A 26,508-nucleotide genomic window follows, 5' to 3' on the forward strand; every position below is an offset into this window, starting at 1 on the left:
CTTTTTTCCTAAAGTCTGTGATTTTTATTTTTTATGGCTTAGATGACCCTTAACACCTAGAGCTAGCTGACAGAACACCAGGCACAGGGGCTGAAGTAAAAAGTCAGGCCAGAGGAGGAGGGCCCTGACTTCAATATAATTTATTTCTATTGCATTGTCCAGAGCCCCTTGGGTTGTCAGAGCTACACACTGGTAATGTGCTATCTTGGCCAATGTATGGGCCCTGCCAGGGGAAGAAGAATATATTTTACTACAGGACAAATGCTACCTGGCTAATCCAGACCAATTGGAATTATAAATAAGATGAAATTTTGTTAAATAAGAGAAAATACATTAAAGATGAGGCAAAGAGAAGTGAGGGTTTTTCCTGTTTGGATTCTGAGCTTGAAATAGGTATTAGTATTGCCAAATTATGATGTGTATTGATATATTTTTCTTGTGCTTATGCTAGTTACATCACTGGTTTCAAATTACTTTGTTTCTCAAAGGAAGGAAAAAAGAACAATTTAAGAATTGAGATTTTTTTCCTGCTGCTGAGAGAAAAACTGGGAACAGAGAAATCCAAAATGATCTGCTAGAAATATCCTTGCTTTAAATTAGAAAACAAAACACAGCAGCTGTAAGTCCCACACTATTCAACTTGAGTTTTTCCTACACCAATTTAGTCTCTTTTATTAGCTGATGTTCCTTGTAGGGCAGATGCCCAGCAACTCCAACGCCAGTAAGAATTCCCTCTGCGGGCGACTTTTCTCGTACAAGTCTGGACAAGAAGAGGATATTCACTGCCACTGCTCAAGTGCCTGGTAAAATGCGAGCTACGGCCGGCAGGACCTCTCTCCTGGGGCGAAGCTGCTCGTGGAAATCCTCTGCAGCCCTCCAGCGGCTCCTGGCGGCTCCTGCACGGTGGGAACGCCGGGCTGCGGGCACAGCCCTGCCGCCCTAAGAGGCTCCCAGCCAGCTTGCTGCGCTCCCCCGAGCACACCTTCCCTTCATCCCACCTTCCCTTCATCCCACCTTCCCTTCAGCCCCACCTTCCCTTCATCCCACCTTCCCTTCATCCCACCTTCCCTTCAGTCCACCTTCCCTTCATCCCACCTTCCCTTCATCCCACCTTCCCTTCATCCCACCTTCCCTTCATCCCACCTTCCCTTCATCCCACCTTCCCTTCAGCTCCACCTTCCCTTCAGCTCCACCTTCCCTTCATCCCACCTTCCCTTCAGCTCCACCTTCCCTTCATCCCACCTTCCCTTCAGCTCCACCTTCCCTTCAGCTCCACCTTCCCTTCAGCTCCACCTTCCCTTCATCCCACCTTCCCTTCAGTCCACCTTCCCTTCAGTCCACCTTCCCTTCATCCCACCTTCCCTTCATCCCCACCTTCCCTTCATCCCCACCTTCCCTTCATCCCACCTTCCCTTCAGTCCACCTTCCCTTCATCCCACCTTCCCTTCAGCCCACCTTCCCCTTGGCCCCACCAGCACAGGGAGTGTGTGCTGGAAGAGTTGTCAGCAATCCCTCTGTTCTTTCCCAGTTATGCTCAGGAGCACCCATCCTGCTGGGATAATATTTGGTGAGGCATGACAATGTCACAAGGCTGGGGGAAGCCTCCCTGGAACTCTGTGACACAGAGAGACTCCCAGGGGAGCCCTTGGCTGGTGGCAGAGCATCCTTAGCAGTGTCCATCAGGAGCTGCACCGATGTGATGGCTGTATGTGGTTTTGGGGGTGTCCTGCTCTCTGGCTTGGCCGTCCCCTATGTGTTCCTTCACTCTTGTTATCTTGAAGGGCCACCTGAATTGAAGAGGGGAGGGGCTGAAGGAGGTTTTGGGGTTTGCTCCCATGGGGTGTGGCAAATGACAGTGCCATGCACCACTTTGGGTTGGTTGAGAGTCCCCACCATCAGGGACGCCAGAAACAGAAAAGAGTAGTGCTTCCCAAGTGTGCAACTCTCCCAGGGCAATGCACACACTTCCCGTTACATCCAGGGAGCCACAGGCAGTGTGGCTGTCATGTGTGAGGGATGCTCATGTGGATTTGAGCTTCCTATGGGCAGTCCCAGTAGCCATGGGATTCTGTGCTTCTGAGGTGGCCCAGGTAGCTTATCTCAGGCAGCTGAGAGCAGGCAGTATGTTAAGCAACCAGCAATCAGCAGTGCTGACTGACTGGGATGGGCTGCAGCCAGTCTTCTTGGAGTACCCACTGCCCACCCTAGACTCCATTTTATTCCCCATTGACATGCTCCCCCAGACAAAAATCAGTGGCAAGTAAAAAAAAAAAAAAACTTGGATTAATTTACTTTTATCATTCTGCAAGCCTGGAGGTGCGTTTTATCAGCAATGACATGGGCCACAGGAACTACTGGCAAAAATGAGAGAACAATTCTCACAAAACATTATATACTTTGTGTTTGCATGGCTGCAGGGGGCCACCTGTAATCATCAAAAGCAAATGAATCGTAGTCAGAGCTGTACATGAGCTGTTTCACAAAGGCTTCCTTGTCTGCTGGCTCGGGGTACAAAGAAGCGAGGCCATGCTTGTATGCCCAGTCAATAATCTGAAAAAAGATAAGCAAAATGAGCTGCTGAAACAATGCTAGCATGTTATGAAGTTGAAACCAACTGCAGTTTGGCCCCGTTTGTGTTTTCCCTCTTTCCTCCTCTCAGATCTGCGCAGATTTTTTCATTTTTCTCTTTATGAGTGAGCTGCACTTCACCCTCAGTTGGGTGAAGGAATGTAAGCTGCCTGCAAGCAGTGGTTGGTAAGAAAAGCACCCCCTGCCCTGGAAGAATGGTTGGGGTGTGCAGGTGAAGGAGGAGAGCAGCCCTTTGGCCAGCTCCACTCACACGTGTAAGCTCCTCGGCCATGCTCTGCATCCAGCAGTAGCTCTGAGCAGCCCAAGGAGATTCTCACTGGATATCTGATGTATACAGGGCACCAAACGCATAATTAGACAAGTCCACGTCTGGAATAGTATTTATGTACTTAGGTCCCTATTAAATATACGAGGAAAGGTTCCAAAATAGCAATTTGGAACCTAAAATCTTTTGGCAATTTCAGTCATGTTTGAATTTGACTCTAAACCTCGTTTTTTTAAGTGCTGAAGATTCACAGCTTCAAGCAATAAAGCAGAGTTTTGTAAGCTGTGAGGCATCCAGAATCAGAATGCATTTTTCACATCTGGGTTTTATTGATGGAAGAAATCAAAGCAGCAATTATGGCCAGAAGAATTCCTGAGAATGACTGCTTTAGACTTTAGAATAAATTGAATTAAAAAAACCCCACAAATCAAAAATTATGCTAGGGCAATTCCTTCCCTTCCTATCATGAAAAGTGGAAATAAGAATGGAAATACTCACTTTCACAGCAATTTTGAGAGACACTTCTCTGATGCTGCCCAAGGGGGGATAGAGTCTTCCTTCTGCAAGATTCTGCTCTGTTACCTCGGCAGCAATAGTCTAGAAAGAAGAGGATGGCAGTTTTTAGGGATGATCTCAAGCACATACCACATTCCCTCACATTACATGGTATGTGGCTGAAACCTCAGCAGCATCGGGGCTGGGATAGTCCTGAGTGGGAACTCGTGACCTGTTCAAACACACATGTGTACACGTTTCATCACAGACTTTAGACTGGAGCCAGAGTGGAGCAGTGCTGTGCCAGGGCAGCAGGTGTGGAGGAGAGCCCTGTCATGGCTCCTGCACCTCTCTAGGTGTAACTGAGCTTTCCCTGAGCCAGGAGAAAGCTGCAGCTTTTTGCTGAGCTATTTCCCCTCCACGCATTGATTGTGCTGGGACAGGTTCTTTAAAACACCTGAAGTACATACATGTGCCTCTTATCATCTTTTTTACAGTATCAGTTAAATGTCAATTGGAAACCTCTGCTGTGATGAGGAAGATTTCATCAGAGATGTGCCGGACCCCGCCGGCAATGACTCCCAAAGCCACTCCTGGGAAGACGTAGGCGTTGTTTCCTTGGCCAGGGAAGAAGGTCTGTCCATTGGGCAGGGTTACCTTTGGGAATGGACTTCCACTTGCAAATATTCCCCGGCCCTGATCAAAGAGACAGAAAAAAGCATTCAGATTTGGAAGAGAAGTCTTATATTTCTGCTGCTTATCATGACCTGTGCTCTGGGGACACTGGTGACAAAGTTGCCAAAACTCCGTCAGCAGGGGCATTTCCACCAGAGCCACCTCCAGCTGACACTTTGGGAAGGCCCACCTCACCCATAGCCATGATCAGGGCCATGGGAAGGGCCACCAAGTACTGAGCATGTGTTTGTACTGCAAGTGCTCTGCTGAGGAGTCTTTCTACCTGTCTATCAACCATCTGTGTATGGAATATGAAGAGAGACTTGTGGGATAAAGGTCTGGGGCTGTATGATTGCTCTGGCCATAGGCAGATGGTGGGGAAGGCAAAGGAAAGAGTGAGACAAGGGCTCCTCTCTCAAGCCAAGTCAATTCACGTGACTGTAATTCTTCAGTGACATTGAGTCTAAGTTGGGTGATGGAATAGTAACATAAACAACTAGGTTGGGGTACACAGGGGACAGAAACTGGAGAGGATGGGACATCTCACACAGCTGTGGGTGAAGGAGGCAAGCACTTTCTTTAGAGGATCACAAAGTAGTTCAGGCTGGTAGGGATCCAAATTCCTGCTCCCAGCAAGGTCAGTTATGAAATCAGACCAGGTTGCTCAGAGCTTTACCCAGTCTGGTCTTGTAAAACTTGCAAGGACAGAGACTGCATGAGCACCCCCTGCTCCACCTCCTGACCTTCCTCACAGCATCAAAGTCTTTCTTTAGACCCAGCTCAAATGTCTCTTATTTCAATTTATGTAGGCTGTCACTTGTTTGCCAGCATGCCCTGCTGTGATGTCCTGGGTCCAGCCAGGCCCCGAGCTCCTGGTGCCGAGCTGTGGTACCAGGGTGAGGTACCAGGGTGAGGTGGTACCAGGGTGAGGTACCAGTGTGAAATACCTGGGTGAGGCAGTACCAGGGTGAGGTATCAGGGTGAGGAGGTGCCAGGCTGAGGCAGTACCAGGGTGAGGCGGTACCTGGGTGAGGTGGTACCTGGGTGAGGCGGTAGCACTGCTCTGCTGTGCACTCTGCTTTGCTCGTGGGGTTGCTCAGGGCAAACACGATGGGCCTCTCATTGAAGGCTGCCATGTCCTTCAGCAGCTTCTCAGTGAAAGCGCCTGCAACGGCCGCCACACCTGGAACAGCAACAGCAGAGTGAGGCGGTGCCTTCCCGCTGTGCGACTTCAGAGCATCGGGCTGGTCCCTCTGGGAATGGTAAATGAACTGTGGGACGGAAACAGCTTCATCTCTGGTGATGCAGGTACCATCTTTCTCATATGACAGTGAGATTTAAAGCCTATCTCAAAATAAAGTCCTCTGCTCCTCCAGGCAGAGTGGGCACAAGTGTTTTGGCCAGCCTGACTGCAGTACTCTGACTCCCAAAGACCTTCCTGAGGTGCCTGTTGTCATCCTCATCCTGCCCAGCATGATAGGGCCAAGTCTGTTGCTTGAGAGCCCCAGATCCTCCCTCCCCCAGCAACTCCCTCTACAGCTCTGTGTGAAAGAATTCCTACAGCTCCAAAAGTGAGGAAGCCTGTGCCCCATAGTTAACACAAAAAGGATATGGAGAACTCAACTGGCAAAATGGAAGTGAAAAAAGCTCATTTTGTTTTGACTAGGAGAACAAAAGGAGACTCTGGAGGAAAGACAGAAACTTTCCTAAGAATTGAATTGAGTAAAAGGTCATATTAAGTGAACTCCACCTATAACTGTTGTAGGCTTCACTTTCTCCACAACCTCTTCCAGTGTGTCCACACTGGGGTGGTCCTGGGCAAACATTTCCTTCTCATGGTTCAGGTGGCTCCTGCCCTGTGAGGAAAAAGGAATCAAACTTTGGTCTGTTGGCAAAAGGTGGACACATAACATAGTTACTCATCTTCAGCTCATTTCGTCTCTCAGCCCTCTGCCAAAAGCAGATTCCACATGGCAGGAGCTCAGCACCAGCCAGCCAGGCATGGAGCAATGGGTGTGATGTCACACTGGGCTGGCCTCTGCTCCTCTCACCCACTGAAGTATTCTGACTGTGTGGAGGAGGGACCTGGCTGCCCTTCACTTCTACATAAAGCACAAGTCTCCTCCAGTCTGAGGAGGGACAAGGACAGACACTCTGGGAACACAGGGAGTGCAGAATGGAGCTGGGCCAGGCTGGGTCACTGAGCAGGGCACAGTTTTGCTGTGATAATGCCCCATATGATGTGCAAGACTTCCAGCACTGCTTGAGGCCAGGGCCAGCAGAGTACCCTTCCACTTTAGAGGCCCAGCCTGAAGTGTTGCCTTTAGGGTGGCCACTGCTGCTGGCACACTTGTCACCATGAGAGCTAGTCCTCTGAAAGCAGGAACAGCAATGCTGACACCAATAAAACTTCAGCCTTTACTTCAGGGCTGAGCAGGGGTCCATGGTATCTGCCTCCTCTGGCTTCTCTAGCTGGCAATGGATGAGAGGTGAGTGGAGCTCAGCTCTGGAGACAAATTCACCTTCACAATCAGTCCCTTGGAGTCCACCATCCAAATTTTTTTGATAGCATCCTCTCGTGAAACTCCTTCCTTTTCCATGGCCATGAGGATGAGATGAGCTATGCCCATTGCAGCCTGGAACACAGTATATAAACACTTCATTGGGATATCATTATCTTTTGGGGGAAGATTTTAAATGACAGGTGGGTTGGGTCATCCCCCAGCACTGTAAAAACAGGGAGACTTTCTGTTGTACAGTGCCAAGGCATGGGGCTGATTTTAGCATTGTAGGTGCTGCCATAAATAAAAACCCCCACAATCATTCAGCAGAGCAGGTTGCAGGTTACCAGAACCCCCGGCCTGGTTCAGGGGTTCCGTGTGGTGGTAAAGTCTCTCCTCCAACCCGTGCTTCTAAAGAAAAACTCCGCAGCCTCTTGTTGTTCGGTCTCAAGGCAGTTTATTGTTAGTTATCTAACAGATTGTCTTCTCGGGCTGCGGCTGCTTGGTCAGCGGCCTGGGCAGAGACACACACACACCCTGACACCCTCTCTGTCTGCTGTCCTCTTCTTCTCCTCTCTCCCCGCCCAGGGCTGCTGCTATCTTTTATATGATATATTACGTGTTATATGTTTACAGTTTTTCCCCAATACCTACTACCTATGTTACAAGGTGCTTTTCTGCTCTAAACCAATCCATAAGTGCCAGCATCACCAAGAACATGGAGGTAAGGAAGGAGGAAGAACAGGATCGGCCCACTTTTCTCCATCTTAAAACTGACCCCCATGTACAAAGTACAAACCCCCCTGTACAATACTAAAAAATTTCCCCTCTACTTTGTAACTACCTCTACTATACTACCTAACCCTTTGTGACTGCTTGTTCCACCTTCAAAGTTGGTAACTCATTCCATGGCTCTAACTCAAAATCACAGCTGTTTCCAGCTGTCTGCCAGGGTCTAAAATGCTTCTGACCAAGGCCTGGAATCTCCAAAAATGTCTGAGGGACATTTTGAGTTCCGACAGCAGGTGAGGCTGAAAAAGCAGGGGCTGTTTCCATAGTTTAAACCAGCTGCTGCAGGGGAGAAAGAGGGGCAGACACTTAAAAAATGCTGGTGGCAATACCAGTACAGAGGAACTCAAATCCAAGTGGGACTGCTGCATCTGAAATATGGCCATGAGGAAAGTGTTCTCCCATTCCTGCCTGGGAAAGCAGCCCTGGACATTCTGTGTGTTTGTGCTCCTATAGCCATGCCTGGCCCTTCTGCCCAGATGGGGATTAAGAAGGCAGGAGGGCCTCTGTGCCTCAGAGATGGTGACCAGCACAGACATATCTGCCAGCAGGGGTGGAGAGACAGAGAGCAATCTTTGTCTCAGTGAGGGATAGACAAGTAATAACAGACCTTCCCAAAGTCTCACAGGTGGGCAAGAGCTGGGACAGGCCCTAGACCAACACCTTTAGTCCATGGACCAGGCTTTGGAGGGTTCTTCTTCTTCCTCTCTCTTTGAGCAGGTGCCATACAGGTGACGTGGCTTCTGCCATGGAGCACTGTGACTGACTCCAGACAGAAAGGTTGTGTTCTTACAGCTCTTTGAATCCTTTGGACTCTGCTGCTAAAGAAATTCTGCTTTACCCTAGACATCAACCCTGAGAACTCAAACCAGCCTCCTTAATATTCCTGCCTCATAAGGACCTTCCCTAAAGGTACTTGAAGTCCCACTGACACATGGGCAGCCTCGTAGTATCCATGGAGTCTGCTCAGGACTCATGGGCCAAGAAATCACTAAAAGATTGTTGGTAACTTCCACACAGCAGCAAGATCCACCTATGGGGCTCACTCCTGCTTCTGTGCTTCATCCTCATGAGACCAAGCCTTGCAGGAAGTTTCACAGATGACTTTTCTCTCTCTAAATTTCAAGATGGAGCATTTCAAGGTACAAGCTCAGGAGCATTCCTACCTCTCCAGCTCCCTGGAAAACAAACTTCTGGTCAGAGAGCTTGCTCTTTGTGATCCTTAAGGCTGCAATGAGGCCAGCGACTGCAACAGATGCTGTGCCTGAAAGAGAGAAACACCATGAGATGGACATCCTGGAAAATGCAATGTCCACCCTGCAGATGTACTGTCAGAAACCTTGTGGTAGGAATCATTCTCTTAAATTCTGTCACTGAAGGATCATAGTGTTTTCCCTATGCTGAAATATTAACATTCAAATTCTCCTGCAAGGCTGGAGAACACAAATTTTCCTCCATGCAGAGTCAAAGGGACTCCAAATCCTAGAATGTCAGAAGAAGTTAATACCTAATTTACAAGGGTTTAAGATGCATCTGACTTCTCGAAGGTCACATAAGACCCCTGTAGCAGAGCAGTGGTTTGAACTTGGGTCCCTTTGTCAAAAAACTCTGTGATTACGGAATTACCATCCTTTTCTCCTATTTACCTTCACAGCCCAGTATCACCATTTTTTTACTCCTCTAACACCCTGATACCCTGACTTACAGCCATCACATCCTGCTGCTAAACACTAAGGAATCATTGAGAACAGGAGTTGGCCCCAGATTAGTGAGAAACAATGCAGTAAATGGAGAAGAGTCCTGCTATTACAGCCACTGTGATATCTACAGCTTTCCATGCATTAAGGGGGGCAAATGTTCAGATTGAATAACCTGTCTTTACCCCACATAACTCGCACATAAATCACATGCAACATTCATCTAATGTCCTGTCCCAGGTGAAGAAATGTGGTGGAAATAAATAAGGCACAATCTAATAATGTTTCAGACACTCACTGGTGATATGTCAGCTCACCTGGGCAAGCTGGATGCAACATTAAAGGGGACCTGGGAGTGAAGGTGGACGTTTGATCACAGAATATGGAAAATTGGAAGGGACCCGTAAAGATCATAAAGTTGATTAGTATTCTTCCTTAGCATTTGAAAGAATATCAGTTTGGATATGTCCTAATTTTGATCTATTCCCAGCTCTAGTTCTGGTCTCTACATGCTCATCTTTAGAAGCTTTGTGAGAAATCAGGGAGACCTGATAGTAATGAGGTCTTGCAGGGGTGGTCATGGCTGGGGCAAACAATGACCACTTTTAAGTTAATACACCTGATTTCACCAAATTTACAGCATTTCCTATTTTGCTGCCCATGTAATCAGCCAATGGTTCAGGGTTTCAAGTAGCCAATGCTTCACTGAGGTTCCCTTCAGGGTCCTTAGGCCTGGAGTGCTGCAGGGCATCAGCAGCAGTCTGTTGAGAAACAGCAGTGCCTGTGTAGACATGACCACGAGCAGTGACACCAGCAGATGGAGCTGCCTCATCTCCGAAGGACCCAGAAAACAAATTCAGCTGTACCTGCTCCTTTTCTTTAGTGCAAAAGCTGCAGACAAGTAGGAATCTGCTGGTATATTACTGGGGAATGATTCACACTCTTATCATTTCCTAGCAAGCAGCAAGTATAGTGGAAGCACAAGTACTCTGTCAAAGAAGTACTTTTATTGACAAGACTTACCTTGTTTAGGGAATCTATATACACTACTCTGACAAAGAAAATCTTTATAGGCCAGGCCAGAAGTATTTGTCAGTACAATGTGAAACAACTTCTGATTATAACTCAGATTAATTTAGTCTCCAAAAGCTAATAATTAGCCTCTCTTAAGAGTGATTCTGGTTTAGCATAGGTGACAGGAGCCATACTTCTGCAACAGATGTGGTGTCCACAGTGGCACAGTGGTACAGAATGGCAGCATCATTTCATAGAGCCATAAAGTGGTTTGGGTTGGAAGGGACCTCAAAGACCATTTAGTTCCAACTCCCTGACACAAGCAAGGACATTTTCCACTAGATCAGGTTGTTCCAAGCCCCATCCAACCTGTCCCTGAACACTCCCAGGGATGAGGCATCCATGACTTCATGAGGGCACTGCAAGCATTCATGCCTTAAACACTAGACTGATGGTTGATAAATTTGTAAGCTTCTTTCTTGCATTAATCACTTGAGACACTGGTTTCAGCACCAAGGATGAATTCCCTTCATCACCTCAGAAAAGTTTTTACTATTACATTTCCAGACCCAGACCATCTGAGTTCAGTCAGTTTAAAAGGGACTTGATGGGGAGGGAAGCAGCCACTGAGCACCTTGTTGCTTCAGTATTAACATGTCACAACTGAAGAAAGGGTACAAAGGAATTCCTCTTGCTCCTCCTGCACTACATCTCTGCCTTTTAATGATCTCTTTAGAGTAGTGTATTTGCCTGGTGAAATTCCACTGGACTAGGAAAATTACAGAGGAAGATAATGAACATCCAAGAAATTTAAAAGAACACTGGATAATTGCCTAACTTTTAGCTTTTGTGTTTTTTGGGTGTCACATAACCAGTGTATCCTCATTCTCTTTGTTAGGGTGAGTCTATAATCAGTAGGACTGTTTGGTGTGCTGCCATGACAGACACTGAGGATGGGACTCCTCTAAAGAAAACATGTATGATCCTGCTTATGCTAAAGAAGCCCTGAACTGGGTCAAATGAAATACACCCTGGAAGAGTCACTACTACCATATGTTTTTTAGAGAGACAAGGTAACTGGAATACATGTAGGCACTTCTGTTGCAGACATCTAATCTGTGCAGGAAGAGATTCCACCCTGAAAGTCTGAACTGCAAAGAAATGGGAAGAGACCAGGGTCCCCCAGTTGTCAGTAATGCCAAGCTTATGACATGCAGTAGAGCATGAACATCTGTGTGTACACTCACACATGTTCACACACTATCTCCAAGGCTTACTTTGCACAGAAATCCCCAAATCCCTCAGTGGATGATCAAAGTTAAAAAACTGGAAGTGAAACCATTACAGTGTGATGGTGTGTCAGGTCATAGCACTAGCACTGATAGATGCCTGGAAAGCATTGAAAAGACTGACATGTAACTGGAGAAATATCTTGTTTCTCTTGGTCCTGACCCAGGCAAAACTGCTTTATACCCTGCGACTGTCAAGAAGTCTGATGGGACAAATGCTGGTATTTGCAAACCCATTTAAGTGGGAAATGCTCTTGAGAGATTCAACAGAGGGAGGTACTTGAGGTACTTTTTAAAGGTGTCACTAGCAGGAATTTGACAAGTGGTGTGTCTGAAAAGACAGGGGACACGGACTCAGTCTGCAGAGCAGAGACCTCTGGGACTGGGTGTGCCATTACTCATCCCCTGCACTTGTACTGCAGCTTTGACTAACAGCAGGGCTCTGTTCAGCTCTGACACTCCTAATCCTCCTCTCTTGTTCCAACGTGTTTCTAATCCCTCCATGTCTCCCAAATTCCATCTCACCCCCATTACTCAAGTAATAAAGTTACTGTACTTTCGTACTTTGGCCTTAGCTCAATATTTTTCTTCGATAATTACAATTTCTGAGTACGGAACAATGGAGTATCTCTGTGGAGAAGGGTTCACAGCTGGTTCATGTAAATAATTGGCTAATCGTTGTGCTTCAGTTCTGAAAGAAAGTCAGACTGGGGCAGGAAACTCCTCAGCATGGCAAGAAAAAACCAGCCATCCTTCAACATGTTGGTCTATCTGTTTTCCAAAGAGAATGAGTGCTGCTATTGCAGATAACTGCTTCCCTAAGTAATTAGCAAGAGCCAGCTTGGCTGGTCTGTATCTGAGGTGAGATATGGAGGGGTACAGAGAGAAGAACAGAAAGTGCTTGCAAACCATCCTATCTATCCAAGACTTAAAGTGAGTGCTAAACATGATATCACAAAATAGCAAGCAGACCTCAGGACCCCTCTGGGAAGTCCACAGCAACAGAACCAGTACAAAAAAGAGGCATTTAGAGCTAAGGCACACTCAGGAACATGGCCATCTCTGCAGGAATCAATTTCTGACACACGGGCAGAATATTGTATAATACAGAATATTGTAAAACATTAAGGAAAACCCTGTGGGGTTGGTATTCCACTTGTACTACTGCAAGTGAGAACAAGCCCCAGTAGATGTCAGTGGAGGTACATTGGAGCATAACCTGAGCAAAGGATCTGCACCCCAGCATCGCTTGGGAAAGGCTGCAGTAGAGACACTCCCATTCCTAGGGATCTGACCCTTCCTCAGGGTGGGGAGAGCAAGCAGAGGGGTGAGCAGCTCTGCACGTGGAGTTACAGGAAGCACTGCATGAGTCCCTGGGGAAAAGCTGCCCAGTGCCGAGGTCAAGGCTGTGCTCTGTGCTGTGGGTGCCAGCACCAGTGGCTAAGCAGGGAACATGGGGGAAAGCATGGACCATGGGGGTGCTTGGGGGCAGGAGTCCTCTCATGCTGGTGGCTGGCACTGCCCTGTCACCTGTCCTGGAGGGCTGACTGAGCTGAGCTGAGCATCACCACCATGCTGAGTCCTTCCAATAGCAGCAGCAATGGGAACGTGCAGCCACACCACTGCCTGTTTCCTCACACAACACCTGTGTGAGTGATTCCCCCTTCTCCACAGTACACTGGTGGAAAAGATGACCAAATTCAGCTTGATCTTTTATGTTTTACTCTTGACCTGCCTGCTTATGCTTTGCCCTGTCAAAACCATGCCAATATGAGGGCCCAGGGAACAGCAAACTCTAGTTTAACAGCTCCAGCAAAGGGCAGCCAAGGAAATATATCTAAATTTATGGATGAGGAGGAAGCCTTTTCCAAATTCTGGTTCATATTAACTCCCTGCAGCAGTTCCGCCCATTACTGGAAAGCAGAGTGGAGCTTGTCCAGATCCACTCCAAATACATACTCAAAAGTCAAACACAACAAAGCTGGAGCAAAAAACTGCCAAAGTGTTTGCAGCTCAGGGTCTTCCCCTCCATAGTTGTGGGCTAGTGATACCCTTTCCCAGAGGGCTTCTGTAAGACATTAAGAAAATAAACTTAGAAGTGGTGCAGAGTTAGTCAACAAGAAGAGAAGTAAAATGCAAAGCACTGATATACAGGGATGGAACTTGCTCTCTGAAGGGTGACCCAGAATTGTTGGTGGCATGGAGATGAGCTGCCTGACAATGGAGAAGCCTAGTGAGGCAATCTCTAGGTTCCTGCTTTTAATCTTTCCACTGTAATGTGCTTGGACTATACTGTGTATAAACTTAATGATGGGTTCTGACCATGGCAGCAGCGTGTGAATTCAACACAAACCCAGGAGCTGGCCCTTACATAGTTAAGGCAGCAGCAGCAAGGGGAAATGCAGCAGCCTCTTCTGCTGTGGAGCACAGCAGGTCTAGAGGGACTGTTAATAGTGAACCTCTGCAGGACTGAGAACACCTCCACATCTATCTCCAGGCTGGGTCAATCCCCAGGGAAAGCGTGCTGCTCAGGAGCTGCCTGGCAGGACATTGCCTGCTTTGTTCCACTGCACGGTACCGACCCGCACTCCCTTCCTATTGTGCTTCCCTCTCCTTGGCTTCCTGTGGTAATTACCCATGCATTTGCCACGCCAGCTGAAACAACAAAGTGAGATACTGTACCATTTTAGTCTCCTGAAATTACTGACTGCTGAGCCAAGGACTCTCACTTTGCCTGTTTCTCACAGCACATGGAAACGTGCCTGTGAAACAGGCCTCCTTTGCACATGATTGATTTCCAACTTGCCCAAGTGTTTGAAGCTGCTCAGGTTTGCGACACTGGAGTCAGCCTGGTTCCCAGCCTTAGCTGAGATCTGGAGCACTGTTGCTTCAGGCCAGGCACTGCTTCCTGAAGTATCTTGGGAAGGTTAGGGAAAGGTTATCTGCTAGGATAATGAGAAAAGGTAGTTGGTAGGTCAAGAGATATTTTGAGGATCATCAGTAGTCACCCATCTTACAACCGAAGGGAATCATTGCTGCAATAACTTGGAAAAGACTCAGAGGTGTTCTGTGAAAGGGGCAACCCTGAGCATTGACTGCAGATTACTTTAGATGATAGGCTTTATGCTTCTGTGCACTGTTCTCTTTGCCCTGCCTGTATGTGTGAAAAACTTTTGAATTACATGATCTGACACAATTAATTACATAACACATTAAAGATTTCTTTATGTTTTCAGCAATTCTGACTACACTTGCAGAAATACTTCTGCTGTTCAGTACTGAGTAAACATCTCAAAAAGCATCTAAGTTGGTCAGGTATGATTTGCCTTGGGACATCCATACTGTCCTCATTCACCTTCATGTTCTTAGGTGTGCTTCCAGAAGACCAACTTTGTAATCCCCAGACACTGTGGTTAGGCTAGTTGGGCTAAAACTCCCTGCTTTTTACTTTTCTGGAAGCTAGGTGTGACATTTGTCTTTTTTTTTCAGGAATTAGGATCTCCTCAATCACCATAACCTTTCAAAGAGTGACTTTGTAATGCTGTTGGCCACATACCTCAGATGAATCCTTAGATGCATTTCATCAGGTCTCATGGACTTTGTCTCTTGAGCAATCCCTGCTAAATAGGCAAAAGTCCATGGAGATGCTGTAATTTTGCATGCCTAAAGTTCTCATCATGGAAATAGAACTCTGGATGTTTTCCTTGATCTGCATGAGGCCTTTGACATCACCTCCCAAAACATCCTTGTAGCCAAACTGGAGAGGTACAGACTGAACAAGCAGGTGAAAAAGTGGCTGGTCTGGTAGGCTCAAAGGTTTGTGGTCAGTGGTACAAAGAGGCCAATACTATTTAAGTTCTCATAACAATGTGGATTATAAAACAGAGTGCACTTCCATAAAGTTCATGGATGATTACAAACTGGGGATAGTGATTGACACAGTGGTGGTATGACAGTCATTCACAGGGATCTCAGCAGGCTGGAGAAAGGGACTCAGGGAAACCTCCTGAGGGTCAGCAAAGGCAAATGCAGTCTTGCAGCTTTGCAGAAGAAAACTTTGGTGTCATGGTGGACAGCAAGTGGAAGATGAGCCAGGAATAAGCCCTTGTGACACGGAAGGTCAACATCCTGCTAGACTGTATCAACAGGAGGTCAAAAAAAGTTATAATCTTTTCTATTTCAGCACTTTTGAGGTCTTCCCTAGACAAGCATGTTGCATTTGGGGCTTTCAGCACAATGACAAACTGGAGGAAGTCCAGAGGAGGGACACAAATATGACCAGGGTATACAAAAAAGGACTGAGGAGCTTGGGTTTGAAAGGGATGGAGAAGACTAAGAGGACATCTAATTTCTGTGGAGTGTTTGTAAAGAGGCCAGATTCTTCTTAGAGGTGTACAAAAAAAAGATGAGGCACAATGAACACAAGTTGCATCTAGTAAATTTCCAATTAGATATTAGGAAAAATAATGCACAAGGAAGGTAAGAAAACTTTGGAAGAAGTAGTGCTAAGAGATTGTGGATACCCATCCTTGTATATATGGCAAAGTATTTGGCTGGACAAGGCTCTGAGGAACCTGAAATAATATAAAACTTGGATCTAAGCTTGAAATCACCCTTTATTTGAGTGAGGGCTGGCTGATGTCCAGAGGCCCCTTCCAAACTAATGCCTTCAGTGGTTTTATGTCATTTATTGTATGAAGCAGGAATCCAGAGATGCCTGCTTCTAGGATTCACCAGACTTGACAACTTTTTAAGACTTTTAACACTGTGAACAATTAAGTGGAACAAAGTTAGAGAAGGAAGAGAAAGAGCAGGAGCTAAAGCCTTCTCATGTACCTCTAATCTTATGTGCTTCAGAGCCTGCCCTTGTACTTTACTGGGAAAAAGGAAAAAGTGACAATCAATTTTCTCCCTCAGAACTGTAATTGAAGCTGTTGCCCCTTGCATGAACCCAGACAGAGCTGGGAAAGGACTGATGTCATCACCCCCTTAGAGGAAGGAGAAGCACTCCCTCAATGGGAGCTCCCACACACGGGCACTGTGAGCCAGCTCCTGCCTAGATCCCAGGCTGATGGCTTTCAGAACAAGCAGTCACCTCATCCCAGTTGGTGGTACCTGGCAGGCATCCCACTCAGCATCAGCATGCTGGCTCCAACTGGAAGGGGTCTGAGTCACCTTCATTCTCTGGGGTTAGGATGAATTTGGAAATACAGTAATTTGTAAGACAAAAGAGAAAAAAAAGGGAAAAAAAAGTAGGTATTAATATTTTAAACTGTTTTTCATTTTGTGTAGGCCCTGGGGCGGCAACAGGGAGGCCTAAAGGATCTTAAGGGAAGCAATTTATACCTTTTCTCCTCATCCCATCTGGATGTGTATGCGTAAGCATACTATATCCACAGTCCCACTAACCAATGGTCAGTGAGTTTAATTAGTATAGCTCAGGCCTCATCTACCTTGCACTGCTTGCACCTAAGATGATTTTAATTCAACATCCTTAAAATATTGCCAGCTCACAAGTTGGAATAATTCAGGCTCAGAAGATCTGTTCCTGTCTCGCTTGAGTAAAATTAATCAGGCCTGCATTAAGAAGGCTTTGTATAATTCTCATTAATCATTTCAACACCATTTACATTGAACTCTAACACTTTTTAAAGCAGGTGAGTCATGAAAGATCATCACTTTAGAAAAGAGAGCGTCTCGTGTAAACCCAAAGAACAGGGGGGTATAAGTGAGAAAATGCCACTTTCTACCTTTTTCATATCTGAGGACACAAAGGGATATATTAGGGTAAATCAGACTACTCATCCCATTAATTCAAATCTTTTATCTCTGAAATGACTCCAAGACAGAATTAACTGAGTAGATCCATGTTACTTCAGTATTCCAAAGGTACTCAAACTAATTACTGACTACAGCCCTAATTTGGATTTCCCCTTGCTTTCTGACAGCTTCATAAAAAAGCCTAGACAGGTGCTTACTTCCTTCAACTCATTGTTTGTTGTGCAAAAGCTCAGCAGGATTTCTTATCTACTGCTGAGAAATCAGTGCCAGCAAAATGCTTTATTTGAGAATATAACCATGGTTTACTACAAAGAGGTAATATCCTACTCTTTCAAAAGGCAGGACTTCAAAGAATTTTTGGGAGACTTGACATCTCCTGTGCACTGTGACATGTATCTAACTGGGGAGGATCAGATAAGGTCCATTTTATAATAATACTGTTTTACAGCATCCTCCTGGATTTAGTTTGCTGCTCTGGGGTAGTCACTACCAGGAACTGTCTGAGGCATTCAGCTATGACCTATGGGCAAAAGAAAACAATAAAAAATAGTCTACTGCTTCCCACTCAGAATATGCAGTTTAGCTTTAATATTCTCTTTTTCTCCTGTTATCAAAGGAACCTTTCAAATTCATCAAGAAACCTTTGCTGTTCACTCCAGTTCTGCCAAAAAAAGCTACATCCAGGCCCCTGATGTGTGATTTGCCACATCACCTGGCCTCTTTTTGACTGCTGAGTCCCCTTCCACTTTTCAGAGAGAACAACTAATCCTAAAGAAATCTTTACAACATTGGCTTCTTATTATGGCCTTTATCTGCCCATCTCCATAAAAGTCTGAGTGCTTGGTTCCCCCATTCAATACTTCAATACAAAAATGTGTCTCCTGGATTTTCTTTTCCTGTGCTTCTCTTTCCACTGGGAGTTTTTGGGGGTGGCAAGAGCACCTGATGAGTCGTATTGTACAGGAGTATCCATCTGCCCTTCCCTGAAATGCCTTTAGATTCTGTGCTTCTAAACCCTCTTAATGAAAATGTCCTTGAGCAGGTCCATGCATCCCACCACACCAACCACATTTCCCCAAACCAGATCTTACTCCTTGTGTCAGATAGGAAGAAGCTGCTATACACATTGCCAAATATTGTTAGATAAGCAGCAGATGCAGAAACAGCACTGTAAAGTCTGCTCACAAAAGAACCAGTATTGTGTGAAAAATAACACTGATGTTTCTTTCAGTCTCTTTCAAGAACAAGTGAGGATGAGCCCAACTGACTGCAAATAATTAAATCAAACATTGGAAATTTCTGCATGTTTCAAGCAGGACTAGACAAAAGAAAAGATGGAGGGACTCAGAAAAGAACTGGTTGTTTGTAGACACTTGGGAAGATCCTGTCCCTGTCAAATGGGCAAACAGCCCTTCAAGTCAGTATCAGACGGGGATGCAGAGTGCATCCCTGTGGGCATTGAGCAATCCTGCTGACTGCTGAGCCTCTCAGGGCCTGGAGACTTGCTTGTTATAACCCAGCTTTGCTGCTGTCACTTCTCTTTGATGCTGGAAGAGTTATGTTAACCACACTAGGGGAGAACTGTTCTCAGATTACTGCAGAGTTAGCATCCACAGAGAGGAAAGAAGCTGGTTTACCTTTATTTTTGTGCATGTAGTAAAGAGTATAACAATAGAGGGAAAATGCCAGGATCAGCTAATGACCACCTGGCTCATGCAAACAAAAAGCCTTGCATAACTGTTAAAACGTCATCATTGTTTTTGGTAAATTATAGAAAATTAATGGAACTCTCTAAGTTACCTGCATAATTTAAAGCATATGATCCATTTTCTCCCTTGGATGTTTCTTCAATGAACAGCTAAATTCCTAAGAACAATGGAGTCTCACTTTTCAACTCAGATGGCTGAGCTTTCGTTTATATTTTTAAATGCTTCTGTGTAAACTCTAAAATTTGTCAGACATCTGACTACTGTATAATAAACAGTCTTGTGATATTAACCACCGCTTCTCATGACAAGGTGAAGGTTAAATTTGATTTTCCTAACAGTACTTACCCTGAATATCATCATTGAATGTGCAGTATCTGTTGCGGTACTTATTGAGGAGACGAAAAGCATTAGCATTGGCAAAATCTTCAAACTGGATCAGACAATTCATGCCGTACCTGCACGTTAAGGGGCAATTTAAAATGGATAAATAGGACAAGATATACACCATTTACTAAGGCAATGTAGCTAGACACTGTAGTGCAGAAATAAAAGTATTATGACAGAAATGCAGAACAGCAACAGCAAACAGGATCACACCCATCCCAAGGTCCACACACTGAGAAATGTGGAGTCACCAGGACACCAGGATTAAATTGCATTCATAATTCAAGTAGCTTCTTAATATGTGTACTTATATACACATATTAAGAATGTACATGCATCTTTGGACTTTTGGCATGAGAAGTTTTCAGTGGTGTGTTTGCAGAGGAGGTTCTCAAAGCAAGGGAGACACTCTTTGCATTGCAGCTGCCCCACTGCATCACAGCAAATCTGACTGCAAAGGGGACACCAGTTAAAGAGACACCACCAGGGGCCCATTTCAGCTGTAAGTGGCCAAAAGATGAAAAAAAATCTGCTTGTAGGATCACATGGAGTGAGTGTTTCATGGTGGGACTGAGTGGTTTATGGTGTGATTTCACAGCCACACTTCTGTGTTTGGAAATGTTTTTCTCCACTGAGTTGTTTAGCAGGAAACCAGCACACAATGACAGCTAGTGACCTGTAGAGTGAAAAGGCAGGAAATAATTGCAAACTTTCCATAACTGTCCAGTAATTTCCAGCAATTTCAAGAAGTGTGTAGTTTATAAATTGGGTGGTATTCAGAGTGGTCCATATATATACACATTCATCAGTTTGTATGACTCTAGGCTGCATTAAAGCTTTGCAAATAAAATCTTAAATGGGCCATAATTACTAGTTTCTCACACATAATTGTGATAGGGTACTGAGAGAAACTCAGAGAATGAGTAATGCAAATATTAGCAACCTCTGGGCTGCAGGCAGGTGAAGGGGCTCTGAATAGCTGGACTTTGTCAAATGTAGCATCACCTTACATATCTTCTATTCAGACTTTCCTCCTTTGCCACTGAAATCTGAGGTAGAACACCCCTGCTTTAGTGTAGAAAAAACTGATACTGGATAAAACATACTCCATTTGAGAACTGAGGTTTCTGTCATGAAAAGGTCTTTTCATGGCACTCACAGTGTGGGCAGTCAGGCTCTCCTAGAAAGGCCTTGAATTATTTTTATTATTATTATTGTTTTCCACTTCAATTATATCTGTCAGTAAGGAGACAAGGATAAGCACATGCATTATGTACCTTTTTCCATCCTGAGAATCTCTATAAACTCTCTGGTCTCAAAAAGGGACAAGGGTTGGCTCTAACACTTGCTTCCTATTCTCTGTGTTTCTTTTAGAAAAGGACCACAATGGGGACAGAGCTTTTAGAAGGGCCTGTAGCAACAGGACAAGGGGTAATGGTTTTAAGCTAAGAGAGGGTAAATTCAAACTAGATGTAAGGAAAATATTCTTTACCGTGAGAGTAGTTAAAGACTGACACAGGTTGCCCAGAGAGGTAGTGAATGCCCCATCCCTGGGAACACTCAGGGTAAAGGCAGATGGGGCTCTGAGCAACCTGGTCTGGTTCAAGATCAGCTTACGAATGGATGTTCCTCTTATTCATCATTTGGATGTGTAAGGAAAACATGGCTAAGAGGGAGATGACACAGCATCCAGAACATCTGCCAACATCTCACAGCAAATACTTAGCAAATCATTATGCAACTTCAATTGCTATAGAAACTATTTATCTAACACTAGTCTTACTTACTGGTATCACTGAGGAAGTAACACTACTGACTTGCTTAACAAAATCAATGTCTCAGCCAGCATTAATGTACATTCGACCAGCTCTGTGAATTCCTACCTCACTTCACATTTGTGGTCTGCAGCATGGGATAGTGCACAAGTTACTTCTGTTTTCATCTTTGATCCCTGTTCATTAAGCAAAGTACAAAGGAAGTATGGTAGCCCATAAACACTTCATTTCTCTTTCTGCCTCTCAGTATGACAGGACAGTGCTGCAGTGCATGCTGTTCTCACTGAGGTATTTTTTTTAAGATTGTTTTCTTTTTCACTGCAATACATCTACTGAGCTTTTTAAAGCATGAACTCAATTTTTGAGCTTATGTGAGCCTTTGAATAATGTGAAAACTAAACTTTTCATTCATAAAGACCACATATTGGTCATGGTAAGACCTGATGACTGGATGCTTTAAATGAAAGAACCAAGTATTTTGGATTCACAGGTAAAGATGGCAATCTCAGATTATGATCTTAGACCTCAAGGGCTACTCACCATACTGAAGTTTTGAGAGAAATTTAAAGAACTTATGCTACCGAAATTCACTGAAAATAAACACAAGTAGGCAGCTGACTTACTGAGTCGTCTTAGAAATCTACCAGTTGATCTTGCTGCCCTTTTCTAGGGGTACTTTGGTGGCTGCACAAAGTGCTCCATCCAAGGGTGACCAAAGCAGGCTATGGATGAACTTAGCAAGAAGTTTGAACAAACCACCTGCTGGGGCCATGTGCAGTAACATCTTTGTGAGCATCAACATGATGAGTCAGCTCTTCTGACAGCACAGCATCTCAATATTTTTGTAATTCCTTTCATCCTAAAGGAATTCAGAGGTCTCCACAAAGAATGTTTGGGTTGCACCCAAAAGTAAAATGTAGCTAACTTGGGACTAGAGCACAGAAGTCCTTTAATATGCAGCAAGGCTAAGAAAAGGTCCAACTCAGGTAGGAAGGTGGAGAATACTCGGTACTGCAAAGGAAAAGGGTGTCCCAAGAGCTGCTATATATATTGCAATCCAGCCAATAAAATGCAGTGCAGAATGCAATTTCTTTCACTACCTTTACATAACTAAAATTTGGTTGTGTAATGCTCAGCTGTGTATTGCCCATCTGGAAAATTCTGACTGCCCTCTCAGACCATGGAGAGAAAGGGCACATTCAGTAGCAGCTTCTTTCAACTAGTCTAAGGGAAAAACGGAAGTAGATAACATCTCTGGAGATGCCTCTTTCTTCAGAGTGTCTGTGAAGGCAGACTAAGATGACCAACCTAAATTTAGATATCTAACTTTAGACACCTAAATTAGGAGAGGTAATCTAATATTATCTAATTCTCACAGTTAGGAAGATGTGGTTGGGAACATATTAAATGTATGTCATGCACCTTAAGCCACTGGCTTATCACCCTTTTACTGAAATACTATGCTGCCCTTCAATGTTTGCAATTTCTTTGTTGATGTCTGCAGAAACTGCCCTGTTCCATCCTTGTGTATGGTGTCCAAGTGGTCCCCTGACAGCAAGCACAGAAGTACTTGATGAAGCGAATTATACTGGCCAATCTTCCCCATCATAATGTTTTAAAATGAAAACTGATATTGCAAAATTGTATTTAATTGGAAACATTGTATTTCCCACTAAGAAACCAAAATTAAATTAAATTCCTTTGGAGGAATCATTTTTAATGAGGTATGCTTTTGTTGAACCTTCTGTTCTGTTTAATATGTGACATCTGATATGAATGTAGTCCCAGTTAGTACCAACATACTTGCTGTCTACAGGTGCAGGATGCCTTTTAATAGAAAAAGTGTTCATAAAGTGAGTGTTTGAACAAGGATTTCTGAAGATCCCTTCCAAGACATTTAAATATTCTTAAATTTGAAGCAAGTATTGATGCTGGCCCTGCAGAGAGATCTTCAAAACTGCCGTGACAGGAAGAGACTCTTGAGGTCAGTCTACTTAGTTTGTTGTCAGTTCTCATAGATCCTTCCACTGATCCATGTGACTCATCTCCTAACTTTCAGCTGAGAGCCCTGAAGGAGATTTGGAAGCAGATCAGCAGGTCACATCAGGACTGAATGTTTTCCAGTCCAGGAAAGGCATAGCCAGCTAAGGTTCTCTCCAGCAATCTCATCCTGGCTGTCAATGATTCATCTTCTCTAGAGCATTCTATGATCTTCTTGGCATGGGACACGAGTAGTTAAACAGCCAGGATCTGACTGCCTTTATCTAAAAGGAAAGTTTAAATGTATGCTGTCAGGATTTCAGACTGTCAAGGTACAATGATACTGAGCAAGTGCCATGGTCCAGTGTGGTTTCTCCCATTTCTCAGTTCTTATCTCCCTTTCAAAAAAGGGAAGGTTGTATTTTTTGAATGGGTTTGGGCTCAAAGTGTTGCCATTCCTCTTGAGCACACTGCAGTTTGCATTTTGTGGGATCTCAGCAGTTCTATGTCTCCTTGTGGAACTGGAGCTTTCCTCTCAGCATGAGTCATTCTTACATCTGTAGGCTGTCAAGAAGGATCCTTGGACAGAGGTGTTTTTGAAAGAATTCAGACATGCTGAAACTTGTAACTGGTTACACTACAAGAGGCATTATTTAATACTGTCACCATGTCTCCTGTTGGCTGACAGACCACCATCTGGGGGATCCTGTTCTCTGCCACCTCTGGAATTAATTTACCCATTTTATAGAATTAGAAACAAGAAGATACACTTTGTCAGTTCTTCCTCATAAAAAAAAAATTTACCAGTCTTTCAGGCAAAGATTATATTGCCGTTTCATTAGTTTGCTTATTTCATGGTTTTGTGCCACAAATGACCCAAATTCTGGCTCTCATACCTTGCAAAAATCTTCCTGTGAAAATAGCCTCACTGGGGAAAGCTTTATAGAATGGTCCCATGCACTCATTTTAGTCCAATCTCCAGCCTTTGCCTAGCAAATCTTGTACAAACAGTACTTTCAATGAAACAATACACTATTGATTAGAATAAGAGTACAAACTGTCACCCTAATGAAGGATAACTTAAGGAGCTGAACACATATAATATTATAAGGCTATTGTAAAAATTATCACCTGAAAATCTTTATTAAGAATTGATCCCTGTTCCTGGGAAACACACAAACATAGGACTCATGCTTTGTTTATCGCTGTATTGTTGTTCTAGTACTGTTGCCATCCACCTAGATCTACACAGAACCCCCGAGCTGTTCCAAGAGACAAGATGCTCTCAGCAAAGTCTGTATCCCCTGCAGAGAATGATACACAATTCTCTTGGATGACCACATAATGCAATTTTTTCTTTCATCCTCATTTGTATGTACCTCTTTGAGTTCATTCAGACTCATTATAAGCCATGAGGTCAGAGAGGAAAAAATTCATGAGACAGCAGTTACCATTTGAGAAACATCTGACCAAAACTGCCCAAGTCAGAACTTCAAGGGTGGCCTGAGGACTTGTGCAGTGCCTTTGCCTACCAGTATCAAAACCAAAAAAACTATTTGCAAGAAGATCCTGTTTCTTTACGGAAAGAATCACAAGAAATAAGTTCCAGTCCTTGTCTGAATTTAAAATTGTATAGCACTGCTTTCAGCCATTCATGATGCAAGGCATCTGCTTTGAGGAGCTGCAACTCCTTTCCATAGTCTTAGATAAAACCAGGCGGAGAAGAAACAAATTTTCCTGCCCTTGTCATCTTATTGCTGCTTGAAACATCAGCAACCAAATTCTGATTTCAAATAAAAACTAAATTATCTGTAAAGAAGCCCATCATCAGAAAAATATAATGCTTGGCAAGTGCTCAGCATTTAAGACTGGAAAAACAAAGTCCACTCAGGCAAGTAAAACAAGACAGTAACCTGAGTCTCTCTGGTGTCCTGAGGCCAACCTTAGCATTAAATTGTTACTATGATATTTGTGAGGCTTCTCATCAGACCAGCAATACCCTGCCATACAATTCAGTTTGGCCAGGCACCTCCTTAAGAGGCCAGCTGGGAGCAGCCCTGTGGAAAAGGACTTGGGGGTACTTCTGGACGGAGAACTGAATATGCTCCCAGCCCAGAAAGCCAACAGTATCCTGAGCTGCATGCAAGCAATGTGGGCAGCAGGGCAAGGGAGGGGATTATGTCCCTCCTGAGACCCCACCTGGATCCAGCCTCCTGCTCTGGAGACTCCAACACAAGAATAATGTGGACCTGTTGGAGTGGGTCCAGAGGAGACTGTGAAGATGATCAAAGGGCTGGGGCATCTCTCCTACTGAAGACAGGCTGAGAGAGCTGGAGTTCAGCCTGGAGGACAGAAGGCTCCAGGGAGACCCTGGAGCCGGTACAAACTTAGGAACTCTGGGTCCTGGGTTTAGAAATCCCATGGTAGGGAGCTGCATCACAAACCCAACAGGACCCGCTGCCTGCCTCACCATCATCTTAGGCTACAATTTCTAACAACGGGCAGGAGTCTCACTGGGTTTCTGCCAACATAAACATAGCCACCGTGCTCTGAGGCACAGAGCCTGCTGTGCATTCAGTGAGTGCTGCATCAATAAAAGCACCCCTTAAAGCACAAAGATATCAGGAAATCCCAGATTTTCACATTTTGGAAACTGGGGGATGTGTTAAGGATTGCTGTTCTTAGTCATATGCCAGGGCATCTGCTATGAGCTACTGTTAGACACAGGATAAGGGGCAAAATAAAGTTAAGATTGATTACAAAGTTCTTGAGGGAAAAAAGAATCTTAAAGTTCGTAGTCAACTTTCATTATATTATTTTAAAAGATAAAACTCCAAACAACTATTCCACACATCCAGTCTCATGACTTTGAAGCACTAAGACCAGCACTAATGGCTGCTATGACCATTCTAGTGCTTTTATGCAAAATGACATCATCCTGCTTGCAGCTGGCAAGAGGAAGGCACTGCAGCTCCTCAGGAGTAGGCCAAAAGCAGGAGATGCAACCATAGTAGTGCTGACCCTCAGATGTAGCTTTGAGCTACTCTCTGGCACACAACAAGGAGCAGGGCCTCACCCTGTATCTTCTGCACAAAGAGAGCTTCTCCAGCTGCATCTTACTGAAACTGCTGTGGTTCATCTGGCACAGGTAGAAAAGCCTAGACAAAAGCCTGGAGCAGAGGGCTTTGTGACATCTGTAACTGCGTTACCCCAAAGGATTTGAACTCATGGTAATAAAAGCCACAGTGATCCCTAGCAGCACATCTGGAGCTCAGTCATTCCTCAGTAGCAGAAAATCACGCTAATGAAAACTAAATACTGTTCTTTGACTTAAAATGCCATCCAGGGTCCTAAAGCAGATTACAGATGCTGGCTGATGATCTTATTTCACATTAAGCCAGGACAATGGACAGCTGGGGTGGCTCTTCCCATCACCATCACTTCTCCCTCGTGAATGGTGTCAGAGTCCCTCTGGCCATGGTAACTGGGGTAAACGGGCAAGGAGAATATCCACCTTCCATTCTGTGAAGGCTGGATGTGGTCTACATGATGCCCAGGGCACTAG

At 44.7% G+C, this 26,508-nt stretch overlaps 1 protein-coding gene across 2 annotated transcripts in view; it reads right to left on the minus strand.

Annotated features, from left to right (window-relative positions):
• Window positions 1-2,278: 2,278 nt before the first annotated feature.
• Window positions 2,279-26,508, minus strand: part of ME3 (malic enzyme 3) — a 117,621-nt gene continuing 93,391 nt past the window's right edge. For both annotated transcript variants that reach the window (XM_077781325.2, XM_085574596.1), the window contains exons 7-14: window positions 19,150-19,259; window positions 8,481-8,578; window positions 6,547-6,660; window positions 5,775-5,880; window positions 5,065-5,207; window positions 3,872-4,045; window positions 3,353-3,451; window positions 2,279-2,550 (exon numbers count right to left, since the gene is read on the minus strand). In XM_077781325.2, coding sequence (XP_077637451.1) covers window positions 2,389-2,550; window positions 3,353-3,451; window positions 3,872-4,045; window positions 5,065-5,207; window positions 5,775-5,880; window positions 6,547-6,660; window positions 8,481-8,578; window positions 19,150-19,259 — 1,006 coding nt within the window. In that variant the 3' untranslated portion in view covers window positions 2,279-2,388. The remainder of the gene's footprint in view (window positions 2,551-3,352; window positions 3,452-3,871; window positions 4,046-5,064; window positions 5,208-5,774; window positions 5,881-6,546; window positions 6,661-8,480; window positions 8,579-19,149; window positions 19,260-26,508) is intronic.

This window comes from Lonchura striata, chromosome 1 (genome assembly GCF_050655825.1).
Source record: "Lonchura striata isolate lonStrDom1 chromosome 1, ASM5065582v1, whole genome shotgun sequence".
Taxonomy (NCBI): Eukaryota; Metazoa; Chordata; class Aves; order Passeriformes; family Estrildidae; genus Lonchura; species Lonchura striata.